The 16,851-nt window shown below is 36.6% G+C and overlaps 1 protein-coding gene across 1 annotated transcript; it reads left to right on the top strand.

Moving 5' to 3' along the window:
- Nucleotides 1–3,787: 3,787 nt before the first annotated feature.
- LOC311606797 (olfactory receptor 8J3-like) lies at nt 3,788–4,775 on the top strand (the record flags this gene model as incomplete). The annotated part of the gene is made up of 1 exon (XM_084798209.1): nt 3,788–4,775. The coding sequence occupies exon 1, from the start codon at nt 3,828–3,830 to the stop codon at nt 4,773–4,775; it is 948 nt and encodes a 315-aa protein (XP_084654335.1). The 5' UTR covers nt 3,788–3,827.
- Nucleotides 4,776–16,851: the final 12,076 nt, after the last annotated feature.

The following is a 16,851-nucleotide window of genomic DNA, read 5'->3' as shown; positions in this document are numbered from 1 at the left end:
AATTGGGAGACCAGACGACAATCAATATATAGTTAAACTTCAAATAGTTTTCAATAATAAAACATATAATAAAAAAGAAAAATATTAAAATATAATTATAATAAATATTTAATTAATGAAGTTTTCCACAATAAAATAACCCCACCCTGTCAATGTTAAGTATAGATGACTTGATGGGAGGCATTTACTAAACATTATTGAAAATAAAATAACATGTCTACAGATCTTTCTGATACTCTAAAAAAATTATTTCCTAAATTCTAAAAGAATAAATCATATTACAACTGCATGGCACAACTCTACATACTATATGTAGAGCAAATGATTTTGGGGGGTCTCTTATACCTTGGTTTGCTCTTGGAGCAGAATAGTAGCTTTACATTCATTCCACCCCTATAATTAAAATGTAATCTCTAGGCCATGGCTGTGGTTTTAACAATTAGATATTCTTCCCAGGAAGTGTCTCAGTGCTTCCAACTCTCTCATCTTAATATGTCATACAGAATACACCACAACACACACACACACACACACACACACACACACACACACACACACAATGAGTAGATATAACATTGCATCCACCCAACAACATATTCATCCACTTGAAGTCATGAGCCTACATTCATGTTTCACCTTTTGTGAAAAGTTGAGTGGGGACTTGCTAATGAGGTTGCCATTTGTCTTGCTTTCCCCCTGGAATCAAGGATTTACTTAGAAAATTTATTTCTCTGTTCAGGGACCCAGTGAACAAGTAAATACATTTCAGAGAGGTAATCTTTAGGGACAGACACATTTATAACTGTTCAGTTATTTTCACAGGGTCACATTGGTTGTAGATTCTAGAAGATTATTCTTATAGGTAGTTTGCATGAAGTAGTTCATTTAGTTATTGGTCTAAACTCAAAGTCCAAGTGTCTGTAAAAACAATTATCAAAATTTTGATCAAGATTGAAATTCTTTTCCTAGCATTTGATGTTGCTGACCTAAGATTGCTATACCAGGTACAGTAATAATACTAACTTATGTCCAGCGTCTCTACTGAAAACTTGTACTGGGATGCTGACTCAGATGAAGAGATAGTCAGTAAAGGGGTAATTTCCATCAAGTACAAGGAGGTTTTTAAATTTGCCTTAGAACTGGCAGAACACAGGAGACAGATGCCCGATGAGTGTCTCTGTTTTTAAAAAGTACTTACAAAGATGGCTAACAGGGAAAGGTGAGTGTTTTCTTCTTTTTCATTTTTGATTAGTGGTGATCAGGAAGATTTCCTGCTGCCTGAGGGTTAGTGTTTTTGTTCACCTATGGAGAAAACCAGGATCTGTCCTTGTAAGACATTGTTGAATAAAATGAAGTCAGATCCACAGAGCCCAGTAATAAGCACAGTGATAGTGAACCACCATTTTATATGAAAGGGCCTGAAATGGATTCCTAGAAGATTTACAGTGAAAAGGACAACGTAGGTGTTGGAGACTAGTACAATGACCTACTAAAACCACAGAGGTTACTTAAGAAACATTTCATAATGCATTTCTAAATCAAATTCTGAAAGTTTGAGATGTAAAATGAAGGCAGTAAAATGATTATAAGTGATGATGTTCAGTGCTTGATATTTTCTTATTGTTCACAGACTAAATAGTTAGTTCTATGTGAAAGCCAGTTTGAGAACATTTTCAAAGTTAAAGCACTTCATCTAGGGATAAATGATAAATCAAACAAGTTTCTGGGAACACTTGAACAGCCTACAGGATTGTGATATTAGCGATATTTGCTTACCAAAATCATAATATCATTGGCCTTGTTTTTTTATTGTATTTTAGTACACCAAAAACTTACATACATAAGTCTATTAACTATGTACAGAAACTCTCACTTCTAAAGCTAAATGCACAAATTTTTAGCCAAAACATTAATTACTGATGATGACATTGATTCTTGTTGTTAAAGTAAGGATATGCTCATAGACAATACTATATGTCAGAGTGGAAGATAACCAGAATTTTATATGTAAAAACTACATATAATAGTATCATAGAACCATTAAAATAAATTTTATGACAATGCTATACATCATAAACTGGACTTTTAATAAAACTAGAATTTCTATGGAGGCAGAATGATATAACACAAATATGAAAGAGAGTTGTTATAACACATACCACACCAACTCTAAAATATTCAGGCTTAATGTATTGACTAAGCCATTTACTTTCCAACAAGCACATCATATTTACAGTTCTATCACATGCCTAATTTTAGAAATACTCCTTACAGGCATGTAATCTTTGCACATAGTTATGTAGTACAGTATAAAATTCAATATATATGTATATGTATATATACTTTCTAGTCAACTTTTTAAGTTATTTAACAATCTACTCTATTATATCTGTTTTTAATACACAAAATTGTAATGGATTTACTATATATATTTCAAGCTTGAAACTCCTTATTAAATAGAACTAATTAATGAAGGTTAAGAAAAGTAGACAACATTAAAACAGGAAAGCAGCATAACTTTCACATTACAAAATATAAACATCAAATTAATTTTTAAAATCACAAAATGAGTAAACAATAACTAACCAATCAAACATGTCAGTTACAAACCCAAAACCAGATATTTGTGACACTGTACAATAATATACATATATATGTTTAAATATATAAAAATATATTTTATTTTAGATAAATTTTCTTTATTGACAACTGAGTATAAAAATACTTAAATCCATATCAAAAAGTGAGCCTAAAGAATAGTGTGGAACTTATTGCAAAATTCCATAGAGAGACTATGTGCTATACAAAAATAAAAAATCATTTCTACTCCATTTCTACCATTCTAATAGTAGTACAAAGCAGCATTCTACATCCAAGTGATCAGGCACAAAGAAGTTATTTGGAGGAAGATTTGCTAGTTATCAGGTAGAATGAGATAGATAGTGAGACTCTGTCTGGAAAATACTACGGTCCGGTCCCCTTCCGTCACAGGCCTAGGGAAGGAGGGAAAGATGAAAGAGGGAGGGAGGGGGGAGGGGAAGACACAAGTGAGGAAATAACAAACAGGACGTAATTTGAGTAAATTATTTAAATAAAAAATCTTAAAGAGAAAAGAAAACACTGTGAATGCTAAATTAAAATATATTGAAATTCTTACAAACTATTTAAAATGAATGTGAATAAATTGTAATAAAATTTTCAAAAAAGAATTCAGGAGCATATAACAGAATTTGAATAAATGGAAGTCAGAACAACATGGCAAGTGTGGAAGAACTGGCTGAATTGATTTAAAAAGATTGAAATTTCTAATAAGACACTAAGATGGATGACTATCAAGGAGTAGATCTGTTTGCAGAAACTGGTTCAGAAAAGTAAGAGGAACCAATGAAAAAAGCCCTGAAGATGCAAAGCTAGTAACCAAATAATCAAGTGTATTTGCTTAACTCCTCAGAGGTTGCTTGGTTTTATGACTGAAACAGGAATGTGTGTGTTTGCGTGTGTGTGCATGCATGCATGCGTGTGTGTGTGTGTGTGTGTGTGTGTGTGTGTGTGTATGTGTTCTCACTTCAGATAGCTTCTGCTGCTGTGACTCATATAACTGCATCAGTGTTAATTAACAGGTGCCCAAGAATCTTTGAAAACACAATGATCTCCGATGTTTCTCATATATATGCAGTGATTGAAATAAGTAACTGATTTAACATGTTTTATGGTTTGTCATTCAAAATAAAACAACTGTGAATGAGATGTTAAATAATCTATAGAGCAAGACAGAAAATGGTAATATGTTAATGTTTTCACATTACAAGATGAACATAGCAATATAAATGGCTCCAGGGAATCACACTCATGTCACTGAGTTCGTACTCATGGGGGTATCTGACCGTCCAGAGCTGCAGCTACCCCTTTTCTTTCTCTTCTTCATCATCTACGTGCTGACCGCAGCAGGGAACCTGGGCATCATCACCCTCACCACCGTGGACTCGCGACTGCAAACTCCCATGTACTTCTTCCTCAGACACCTGGCAGTCATCAACTTTGGCAACTCCACTGTCATTGCTCCTAAAATGCTGGTCAACTTCTTAGTCGCCGAGAAAACCACCTTATACTACGAATGTGCCACCCAGCTGGGAGGATTCCTGGTTTTCATTGTAGCAGAGATCTTCATGTTGGCTGTGATGGCCTATGACCGCTACGTGGCCATCTGCAACCCTCTGATGTACATGGTTGTGGTGTCTCGGCGGGTCTGCCTTCTGCTGGTGTCCCTCACATACCTCTTTAGCTTTTTCACAGCCATTGTTGTGACACCTTGCGTATTTTCAGTGTCTTACTGCTCTTCCAATGTAATCAACCACTTTTACTGTGATAATGTCCCTCTCCTAGCACTGTCCTGCTCCGACACCTACCTTCCAGAAACTGTAGTGTTTTTCTTCTCAGCAACAAACTTGTTTTTCTCTATGACTATAGTTCTTATATCCTATTTCAACATCATTCTTTCAATTTTGAGGATCCGTTCGTCTGCAGGAAGGAGGAAAGCCTTCTCCACCTGTGCTTCCCACATGATGGCTGTCACTGTGTTCTACGGCACCCTTCTCTTCATGTACCTGCAACCACGGACTAACCACTCCTTAGACACGGACAAGATGGCCTCTGTGTTCTACACCCTAGTGATACCAATGCTGAACCCTGTCATCTACAGCTTTAGGAATAAAGATGTAAAGTGTGCATTGAAAGAATTCCTTAAAAATCCATGCCAACGACTCAATCTAATATGATTTTGTAACTTTAATATCTTTAACCTAAAGATTTCATTTCCCCCTGAAAAAAAATACTGTTCTTCAAATACGTTATTGATAAATGGTCAAGACCTAAAAATTCAGAAGGAATGGTATATATTTATTTATTATTTATTTATATGATTTTATCCCCTCTCTACAAACATAACTAAGGAAACAAAAACATACGTGATTGGCAGGTTATGAAAATTTCATTTCAAAGATGGAATATAATGTGCTGCAAGGGCAGCCAAGGGGTTGGAGTTACAGCTTAGTGGTAGAGTTATTGCATCACAAGCAAAAATTACCTACTGAATTCCCTGTATTAAAATGTCATAAATGGTAAAAAAGAGAAAGCCTCTCAATAGACTACAGGCCTTTGAGAATCATTTCTTGAGGTTATCAAGACTCAGACCTTCTAGGAACAGACAGGCTCTGGACAACTATTAATATTGTTGAATAAAGTTCTGTTGATCTGTATCTTAAGACTAATCATATTTGTATGAATTTTTAAATAGTGAATTAGAGGGAAATTTCCTTAACAAAAAAACATCTTTCTATATCAGACAGTAGCATATATGCACAAAGCTTTTTATGACAAAACATTTTCAGAAAGTTGATAACTATTCCCAAAATTGGACATTATATTGTAAAGTCCTGGATTGAAGTGAGATTGAAAGTGAAGTTGAAAATACGAGTTCAGCACTACGTCAGGAAAGAAAGTGCCTTTGGACAGATATCAGAAATCAAAGTAATCTAGACCTTTTAGATCAGTGTATGATCACTTTAGTTGATCAGAAGTTTTAAAAGGTTAAGTAATGTCCCATACAAATGAGGATGCCTTGATCAGAAGAACTTTAGATGTATTCTGGCAGGTTAAGCCATTGTAGGTATTTTTTTTTCATGTCCTTTGGTACCTGCACTCTGTATTTCTTATGGAAATTCAAAAGTATTATCAAATTTCATTGCATTTCTCAACTCCTAGATCCTATTTATAGTCTATAGCATTGTTTCACTTACAAACTGCGAATTGATCATTGCAAGCTCTGTATTTACTGTAATATGTCTGACACATACTCATTTTTATTCCCTTTCTTTTGTAGTTATTATTGACCAAAAAAAATCATCCATGAGAGCTTCCTCATTTCCAAATGCTTATGATCACACCAGTATGCTTTATTTTCTATTCAAAATAACATTTTGATGGACACCTTTCAAGCAAATTAATATTTCCATAGTTGACATTAATTATCAACTTGTGTGAATGAAGAGATGCTTGCAAAGCAATGTAACGAGTATGTTTTGGAGGGCTTTACCCAGTATGACTAACGTACAGGAGAGCACATGAGGGAAACATCTTGGCATTAAATGTGACCACCATCTTCCAAATAGGCAGAAATCCTGAATGGAATAAAATTGAAAATACCTGCTGAAGAAAATCCCTTTTGTATGTAAGTGCCACTCAGTTTACTGTGTTAAATCAACTCTTGCTATGTATGGTCATAGGAGTCCAGCTTCTTCAGCATTTCAATATAGACTTATATCTATTTTTAAAAGGTAGTTTCTAGACCTTTGTTTTACGATTGATTTCTGGTCTTTTGTTCTGGCCCCCATATCTTCTTATACTTAATAGCTGCTATACTGCTTTCCTTGAAATCATGGAGGTAAAAGTTCTTGAATTATACAACCTCCAGTCATCAAAGCCAATTTCATATATGTGTTTCTAGATATTAATACATAGGTAAGTTAGACTAAAGTAATTCTGGAAGTCACAGCCAAGAAATAAAGTGAATAAAAAAAGCAAACCATTCTAAGAATTGCATTAGCCTGTGATAAATTTTTTTAAAGATTTATTTATTAATTATTATGTATACAGCTGCATGTACACCTGCAGGCCAGAAGAGGGCATTAGATTACATTACAGATGGTTGTGAGGCCCCATGTGGTTGCTGGGAATTGAACTCATGACCTCTGGAAGAGCAGCCAGTGCTCTTAACCTCTGAGCCATCTCTCCAGCCCAATTTTGTATTTTAATGTTAAAACAAATCATTCAAGAGACAACTAGAATATAACATTAATAACAGTTATCATTGTAAATACAGTGACCATCAATGAAAGAATAAATTACATATTACCTAATACAGAAAATAATTTTAACAGTATCTTTATAAAGATGGACATGGCAATATAATGGCTTCTGAGAATTTCACTCATGTCACTGAGTTTATTTTCATTGGGTTATCTCAACACTCATAAGTGCAGGTACCTCTTTTCTTTGTCTTCCTGGTCATCTACTTGCTGACATGAGCAGGAAATCTGGGCATCATCACCCATACTACCTTGTAATCTTACCTCCAAATACAAATGTTCTTTTTCTTCAGATACTTGGCTATCATTAAATAGAGACTAGACTCCTGTTGCTGTACTTAAAATGCTGATCAATCTTTTAGTCACTGAAAAAACAAACACATACTATGAGTGTGCTACCCAGCTGGATGTGGTTTTCATTGTAACAGAGACTTCATGCTGGCTGTGATGGCCTATGACCACTATGTGGCCACCTGTAACCCTCTACTTTACATGGTTGTAGTGTCTTGGTAGGTCTGCCTTCTGCTGGTGTCCTTTACATATACATGTGGATTTTTCATAGCTATTTCTGTGACACTTTGCATGTTCTCTGTGTCTAACTGCTCTTCCAATGTAATCGACCACTTTTACTATGATAGTGTCACCCTGTTAGCGCTGTTCTGCGCTGACACCTACCTTCCAGAAACTGTAGTTTTTTTCTTCTCATCAACAAACTTCTTTTTCTCTATTGTTCTTATGTGTTATTTCAACATTATCCTTGTAATTTTGGGGATCTTTATATCTGAAGGAAGGAAGAAAGCCTTCTTCACCTGTGCTTCCCACAGGATGGCTATGACTGTGTTCTATGGTACTCTCCTCTTAATACATATACAACCATGGACCAAGCACTCCATAGACACAGACAAGACGGCTTCTGTGTTCTGCATCCTAGTGATCCCAATGCTGAACGCTGTAATCTGCAACTTGAGGAACAAAAATTTAAAGGGCAATCTCTACGACACTTATCCAGCTAGCTCATGCAATGCCAAGCTGCCTAGAGGCAAGGCTAGTTCTCTCACTCTCACACCCTCAGAACTAGCTCACACTTGACATCACCATCAGCTCCAGCTCTACTGTGCTGCCACGGCAAGGTAGAGGTCATGGACTCCAAATGTGGGGCCAACTCTTCTTCTCTCATGAATACTAGGCCAGCTCTAGCTTAGTGTGTGGGGCTATGGGGAAGGGCATATTGCCCTCACCAGTGCCACCACAGGGGAAACGAGTGTCTGGGCTAGCTCCCCAATTCTTATTCCCCTGGGGCAAGCTCATTCATGATTCTTGCACTAAGGCCAATTTTTTTCTGTGCTTCCAAGGTGAGATCCTGGGCCTGTTCTCCAATGCCCTGCAGCCAGTGAAGGAGTGGCCAGCACTACACAGACCTTGGGACATCATCATGGTCCCAGATAGCATCCCAGACCCTTGTTATTTGCATGGTCTTTTGTGGTAATATAAGCCAGGAACATCAGCACTGACCTGTGCTCTTGCATGGCCTTAGACCCAGACATGGCCCTCAGGTGCAGCATGGCTACCCACATCTGGCTATTCCTTTCCATTCACCCCAGTCTTCATTTATATCTCTTTACATAATATTCAAACCCTTATGCTTTGTGAATTCCATTTTTATTTCTACAGAGTAAGGGGTTACATGAGAGCAGTATCTAAGCTTTACTACTACATGGCTTGGATTGAATCCAGGGCATTTCTATCTAACTATCCCTATGACCTGGCCTAGAATCATCTAGTATATGTACCTTGAAAGGTTCATCTTTTGGCATTTGCTAACCTAAGCCTGGAATGTGCTGTGTTCAGCTTCTGAGACTTACTGCTGAATTAACTCACTTTTCTAGTTCTTTCTGAACTCTGGATGACTGATTCAGGTTAGCTGCTCTATCTCAAAAATTCTCTCTAAGTTGACTGATTCAAACTAGCTTCTTTTAGCTGCTCAATGAAATGTTCTGCTTCTGGGTTAACTCACTCATTATGATCATTTCTAGTTCAATCCATGTGTCTACAAATTTTGGGAATTCCTTCTTTTTAATAGCTAAGTAGTATTCCATAGTGTAAATGTACCACAATTTCTTTATCCATTCTTCTACTGAGGGACACTTAAGCTGTTTCTATGTTCTGGCTATTATGAATAAGGCTGCTACAAACATGGTTGAGCAAATCTTCTTGTTGAGTGCTGGAGCATCTTCTGGGTATATTCCAAGGAGTGGAATAGCTGGGTCTTGAGGAAGCCCTATAATGAGTGAGTTAGCCCAGAAGCAGAAAGAGTCAAATGGCATATACTCACTTATATCTGGTCACTAGCCCAAGGGGCATGTCCCGTGAATGTTTTCACTTATCAGCAAAGTGGGACAGAGGGGAGGACATCCTATTGGGACTCTAGGTGAGACAAGCATGGGAGAATGGGGAAATAGAAAGATCCAGAAGGTCCTAGAAACTTACAAGAAGAACATTATGATGGGTGGATCTGGGCCCAGGGGTCCTGTTCTAACTATGGCACCAGCCAAGGACAATACATGCAGTAAACTTCGAACCCCTACCCAGATCTACCCAATGGACAGGACATTCTTCACAGTTGAGTGGAGAGTGGGTCTGCCTTTCACACAAACTCTGGTGCCCCATATTTGACCACGTCCCCTGGATGGGGAGACCTGGTGGCACTCAGAGGAAGGATAGCAGGCTGCCAAGAAGAGACTTGATACCCTATGAGCATATACAGGGGGAGGAGGTCCCCCTCAGTCACAGTCGTAGGGGAGGGAGTAAGGGGAAAATGGGAAGGAGGGAGGAATGGGAGGATACAAAGAATGGAATAAGTCAATAAAATATATTTTTTAAAAAAGAAAGGAAAAAAGGAAATGTTCTGTCTCTGATCCCCATTAACTGAACTCCACACTGAACTGCCTAACCCTACTGTACTGTGTTGTGTCTCCTTTGAACTCCCTACTAAACTCACAACACTCTCTCTAGTCCTCCATTATACTCTCCTCCTAGCTGCTATCACTGAACTGATTTTAAGTAGGTTCTCTCTCCTGTCTATTCTTGTGAGAGTTGATTATATACTATCGCTGACTCATTCTGCCAAATCTTTCTCTGTTTCATCACCTTGTCTGTCCCTCAATAGAAGTGATTGTAGGATTAAAGGTGTGTACTAATGGCATGTCTGTATTCCATTAAAGATTTTATGCAGGCATATTTTCATTTTTACCATTATTGTCTGCCTACTTGTATTATACAAGTGAAGATTTGGCTCAGTGTGACTCTCCACAAGAACTGACACTGAGACAATATCTTGACTATGCTTATTTCATAGTGGTTCCAGAAAACACACAATGTATTGAGATAGGAGAGAGAGAGAGAGAGAGAGAGAGGGGGGGGGAGGGAGAGGGAGAGAGAGACAGAGAGAGAGAGAGAGAGAGGGAGAGAGAGAGAGAGAGAGAGAGAGAGAGAGAGAGAGACGGGGGGGGGGGGAGAGAGGGAGGGGGGAATCCAATAATAGGTGAACCAAAATAGGTTGCTTCTACTAACAAGTGGGATACAGGCACAAAATATACTGAAACATACTTAATGCCACTTCTTGGAGAAGTTGCAGAAGTCTCGTTCTTACAACATATTTTATCAGTCATGATCTTACAAGACTTTCTAATAGCATTATTTACTCATACACTCAAATATGCTTTCTTTTCTTTTCCATCACATAGCTTGATGAATTACATTCACAGATTTTTTCAATCTTAATTTCATTAACCCAGTATGACATTAGCCACAATGTAATATAGTAAATTATACTTCTTTTGTGATTTAAATTTAAAAACATGGATATAATTTACTTTAGATAGTGCTACTAATAATATATTGATATTATTTATAAATTGTATTATAATAATGATTTATAAAATTGTTACTACATATGTTTTAAATTTTTCTTTATTTTTAGCAATTTATACATGTATAAAAAGAAACATGATAAAATATACTCTCTATATTCTCCCTTCAATGTCTCTCATGTATTAACCAACATAGCTTTCCCAAATTCATGTTTAATTTTTAATCTTTTAAAATCCCCTAAATCCACTTGCTGCTGCACAAGTATGCATGGCTGTGGGGCCATCCACTGAAGCATAAGAAAATACCAGGGGCCACATCCCCAATAAAGAACGATTCTGTTCCCTGAAAAAAATACCAAGTTCAAATAGTTCTTCAAAACAGAAGAGACCATCTCCACTATTTGCCAGAATTTCAGTTGGCTTGATCTTGTGCATGTCATGGTGTGCAGGTAATCACAGGTTCTGTAAGTTTATGAATGTAATGACTGATTCATGTACAGATGTTTTTCTTGTAGGTTTCTAGGAGACTCTGTGTCCTTCTATTTCCCCACCTCCTATATTTATCTTACCTAGAGTCCCAGTAGGATGTCCTCACAGGACAATACAAGTAGTAAACATCGAACCCTTACTCGGATCTACCCAATGGACAGGACATTCTCCACAGTTATTTGGAGGGCAGGGTGGGGTGACTGACTCTGACATGAACTCTGGTGCCCTATATTTGACCACAGCCCCTTGGTGGGGAGGCCTGATGGCACTCAAAGAAAGAATAAGCAGGCTACCCAGATGAGTCTTGATAGCCTATGACCATATAGTGGGGAGGAGATCCCCCTTGGTCATAGACCTAGGGCAGGGGAATAGGGTGAAAGTGGGAGGGAGGGAGGGATGGGAGGATACAAATGATGGGATAACAATTTATTTGTAATCTGAATAAATTAATTAAATAATAATAATTTTTTTCTCCTTTATTAATTTATTCTTGTTACATCTCAATGGTTATCCCATCCCTTGTATCCTCCCATTCTTCCCTCCCTCCCATTTTCCCCTTATTCCCCTCCCCTAGGACTGTTCCTGAGGGGGATTACCTCCCCCTGTATATGCTCATAGGGTATCAAGTCTCTTCTTGGTAGCCTGCTGTCCTTCCTCTGAGTGCCACCAGGTCTCCCCCTCCAGGGGACTTGGTCAAAGGTGAGGCACCAGAGTACGTGAGAAAGTAATATCCCACTCTCCACTCTACTGTGGAGAGTGTTCTGTCCATTGGCTAGATCTGGGTAGGGGTTTAAGGTTTACCGCCTGTATTGTCCTTGGATGGTGCCTTAGTTTGAGCGGGACCCCTGAGCCCAAATCTGCCTATCATAATGTTCTACTTGTAGGCTTCTAGGACCCTCTTTTTAAATTACAGGAAAGAGTGAAAAGAAAACACATGATAACTTATATGTAGTCAAAGTAGTATTTCTTTAGATGGGTAATGTTATTGTCCAGTTGGATGGCTACATATAAAATACAGATATAAAGAAAATTATTGATTAATTTTGAATTCAAATACATTGCTGTCATATGACTTATCTATACTCTATATAGTTGTATGTTTGTAATGTAAATTTTTATTTGCATTCTATTTCCACAAATCATGACATAGTGTGTTTTTCTTGTTCCCTTTCAATAAATAAACTTAATCTAAAAATTGATCCCTTTGTTGTACACTTCATCTCCAATGCTCTAATGCTTAACATTGTAAAATATAAAAACATGTATAAGTACAAAAATCACAGGCAATCATGTAAAAATCTGATAGAAATCTTGGATGATAAAAACATAATGAAGACAAAGAAGCACATATAAGTATTTATACTCTAGATATTTAAAAAAGAAAATGTAATATAAAAATTATTACTTACTTAAACGTGGAATCTAAAAGCTACCAACAAGTGGATCCTTCCTTAGAATATTTGCTCTCTTCTATGGGAATGTGGTACTTATGTGTCTGCAGTCACACTCTAGTCTGTCCTTTGCAATGTTAAAGCAGCCTCTTTGTTTTCACACCCTGGCATCCCCATGTTGAATGCCTTGACTTGCAGGTGAGAAACAAAGATTTAAAACATCCACCACCAAGGACATTAAAAAAATGCCAATTTTTTTCCTTAAAATTAATGTACATTGTGATTCTGGTAAGTCATCATATGGGTGTCACTCTTTCCATTATGAGCCTCAAAATAAGGGGAAAGGCCCATGACACCTCTACATATGTTTAGAATTCTCTTGACGTGCACCACAAATTGTTACAAATATAATCACGAACACACAGGCAAAATACTTCCTTAAGGAAGCAGTTTTATTTACTCTACTTCAAGATGGTGAACCATATGTGTATGCACAGCCTCATTCTATTTAGATTAACCATGTTTGAGACTAGCCACTTAATACTTTTTTCTCTGTGCTATTATAAGAGCACTTATCTATCATTTTACAGAATTATAATTTATGTCATAAATTATACACTTAATGTATACTAGAATTCATCTAAGTAAGCTTATTTCTATTTAAAAGTAAAAATACTGTGTTGATTTTTATATGTAAGTTTGGCAAAATCATTGAGAAGGACTAAATGTGCAAATTCAGGTATAAAATTATATGTTACACATCATTGTTGAGAATACTATGTAATAAAACCTGAACTATACATTAGATAAATTTGTACTGGGTTTGGAATGAGAGCCGAGTCAGTTTGAATAATTTTGACTATTCTTAATCAGATATATATTCTTTATAAAACATATAACAAATTAGTATTTATATAAAAAACAAAGGTATATAATCACAACAGTAGATTTAGAAGCATTTACTATTGTTCATTCATGAAGCAATAAACTTTATTCTCCAAAAAGAAGAAAGAGATAATTTATAAATACAGTTGTTCATAAAATAATTTTATGTTCAAATAGTTTGTGAAGACATTTGACCTGTCACAGTACAGAATATTTTTAGTTTCACAGATTCTCACTTGTTGATTTTTGGTCTTATTCACGAAGTGTTTTTCCATAGGTATATATTGTTGGACACATATGTGTTTTTTCTTAGTAGTTTCAGCATCTCAATTTTCACATTTATGTTTGATCCATTTGGAATCAGTATTTGCGTAAGAACATAGATGTAAGTATAAGTTAGTTCTTCTGCATGTGGATACCCATTTCCCCCAGCACCACTATATTGATGTTTTCTTTTTTTCAGCTTGTTGTTCTTGTTGTCTTCGTCAAATATCAAATGGCTGAAATTACCTATACTCATGTTTGGGACTTTGATTTTGTTCCAATATCTATATGTCTGTTTTTATGCCACTAACATGTCACTTAAATTACTGTATTTCTGCATAACAATATAAGGCCATATATCCCAGCTTCCCCACTCTCAGGCAGATGCACAAGAGACTCAACAGGCACATTCTTTCCTGCTCTATTTATGAAAGCTAGGAAATGGAAACAACACAGATGTTCTTCAACTGATGAACAAACAATAATGTGTGGTACAATAGTCTACAGAATACTGATAAGATGAAAAAAACTGAAGTCATGAGCTTTGTAGGTAAGTGGATAGAAACATGACAAGGTCTAGAAAAGCATGGTAAGACAATATTAAGTAAAGCAGACCCAGAAAGACAAATGCTGCATGTTCTTGCTCATCTGAGATCATTAGTTCCAAAATGAATAAACATAAAACAAATAATGATGACAAAATTAGAAAACATTGCATAATAATTTAGTTAGATATTACCTAATAATAAGTAATTTAAATGTAAATGCATGCATTTATCCAATTAAATGATATGTGTAAGTTAAATAAAGTAATAAGTACGCTCTAATTATCTGGTTAAGTGCCTGTGCCTACTAGCTGGGCCAAGATTACCTGGTATATCCATGAAGAATTAAATAAGTCTGGGTTAGAGGAGTCATAGCACAACTGAAGCTGTGACAATTTTATTGAGAGCACTCAGACTTTTATAACTTTATCAGAAACAGAATATAATCTCAATAGCCTGCATCACCACAGTTACAGCTGCCAAGATACAATGGTCTTTACAAGCTATACAAGGTACACAAGATTAATGTCCTCATGCTAACTGCTCAGTGAAGCTTTCTTGCTTCCTCAACCCCTAAGGGAACATACAGAGAAATGCAGAATGACACGAACATTTCACTGCCTGAAGGAATGCCTTGCTCCTTGAGGAACCAGAAGACACATTGTGCCTCAGGAACCATGGACTCTAACCTGAAAAATCTCATGATACATGAGTCCTAAAGCAGCTAGGCAAAGCCAATTCCATTGTTCCCTGATTATGTGGGCTTTTTAAAAAATAAGGAACTCTCTTCACCTCTACAGATTTAGAATAATGAAATATAGGGTAGACTAAAGAGTCCCATTATTCAAGTTTATTTCATTGGACAGTCTTCTGTATAGAATTATCAGTGGAATTCAGATCTCTCAAGGCCCTCCTTTTGATCTGTAAAAGGAGTCATTGTATTCCCACTCATAAATGGCAAGACTGTTTTCCAAGATACAGAATTATGACCTTAAACTGCCTTTATTTGGAATAATAAAAACATGGGTGAAGGAGGTGGATATAGTTTCACAGTTAGTAGTAATTTGACTTGTATTTCTATTTTTTATGAGTAAAATTGGCTGGCCTAAAGAATGTCTAAATAGCCAATAACTATTATTTCTTGTTTGTGTTCTACTTTGTTAAAATATACTAGTGTTTGAATAGGTGGATCAACAGGGCCTGTAAAGAACAGCCATGGAGAGCGTCCTTGTTCTCCTTCAAATGTATAGACATTTTAAATCCGTTATATATATATACATATATAAACAGAGAGAGAGAGAGAGAGAGAGAGAGAGAGAGAGAGAGAGAGAGAAAGAGAGACAGACAGACAGACAGACAGACAGATGCAAAAATGCCAACCGCGCACACACACACACACACACACACAGAAAGAGAGAGAGAGAGAGAGAGAGAGAGAGAGAGAGAGAGAGATGATAGAGAGATGATAGATAGATAGATAGATAGATAGATAGATAGATGATAGACAGATAGATAGGTAACCAGCTATACAGTATGAGTGTGTGTGTGTGTGTGTGTGTAAATAATACCCATCCATAATATGTTGGTTATATGCATGTGATTTAAGCTGCTCACTTTCTATTAGTAAGAAGTCCGGGAGGTCTTCTGCATGAAGACTGCATCTCTTTCCTTCAGAATCCCCTAGTGGCCAGCAGCTGTAACTCTGTTGTTGAGGCTACAAGAGATCTCACTATGCCTATTTGTTCTTTGCTGGCCCTCATCAATCTATAATTCAATAGCACTAATATCATCTAAAAAGCTAGGAAAGATAGAAAGAATAGTGATACACTATTGTGTTATTCTTTTTTTTATTAATTTATTCTTGTTACATCTCAATGGTTATCCCATCCCTTGTCTCCTCCCATTCTTCCCTCCCTCCCATTTTCCCCTTATTCCCCTCCCTTATGACTGTTCCTGAGGGGGATTACCTCCCCCTGTATATGCTCATAGGGTATCAAGTCTCTTCTTGGTAACCTGCTGTCCTTCCTCTGAGTGCCAACTAAGCAAGTGAAGGACTTGTTTGTGTTATTCTTTATGCCAGTCAATTTTATATATAAAGTTAGAAATTACAAGTTACATATGCATATAAGATTAATATATTCATAACACACACACACACACACACACACACACACACACACACACACACACACACACTTTTCCATGAGTTGGGAGCTTAGTTTTAGCGAGAAAGATCACACATGTGTTTGTTTAGTGTATTCGGTTTTCCATAGAAATAGTGACTTTCCTTTCAGAAACATGCATTACAGTATGCTTCTTTCTAAAACAAACACATGTGTACAAGTACTGTGCTTTCAAAAATGATTGTTTTCACACATTTTCTAACCAAAGAAGGAGCTTACTGACATGAACGATGTATGTGTTTACTTTCATTAGACACTGGTTTTTGGCCTAAGGAGTGATGCCTCAAAGTATACAACTTTTACCTATTTACAGAGGTGTTCAGGTTCTGAATAAGTGACAGTACTTAGTGAAATCACCATCT

The sequence above is a fragment of the Acomys minous genome, assembly GCF_964271855.1.
Source record: "Acomys minous genome assembly, chromosome: 10".
Taxonomy (NCBI): domain Eukaryota; kingdom Metazoa; phylum Chordata; class Mammalia; order Rodentia; family Muridae; genus Acomys; species Acomys minous.
This window is presented reverse-complemented; position numbering and strand designations above follow the sequence as displayed.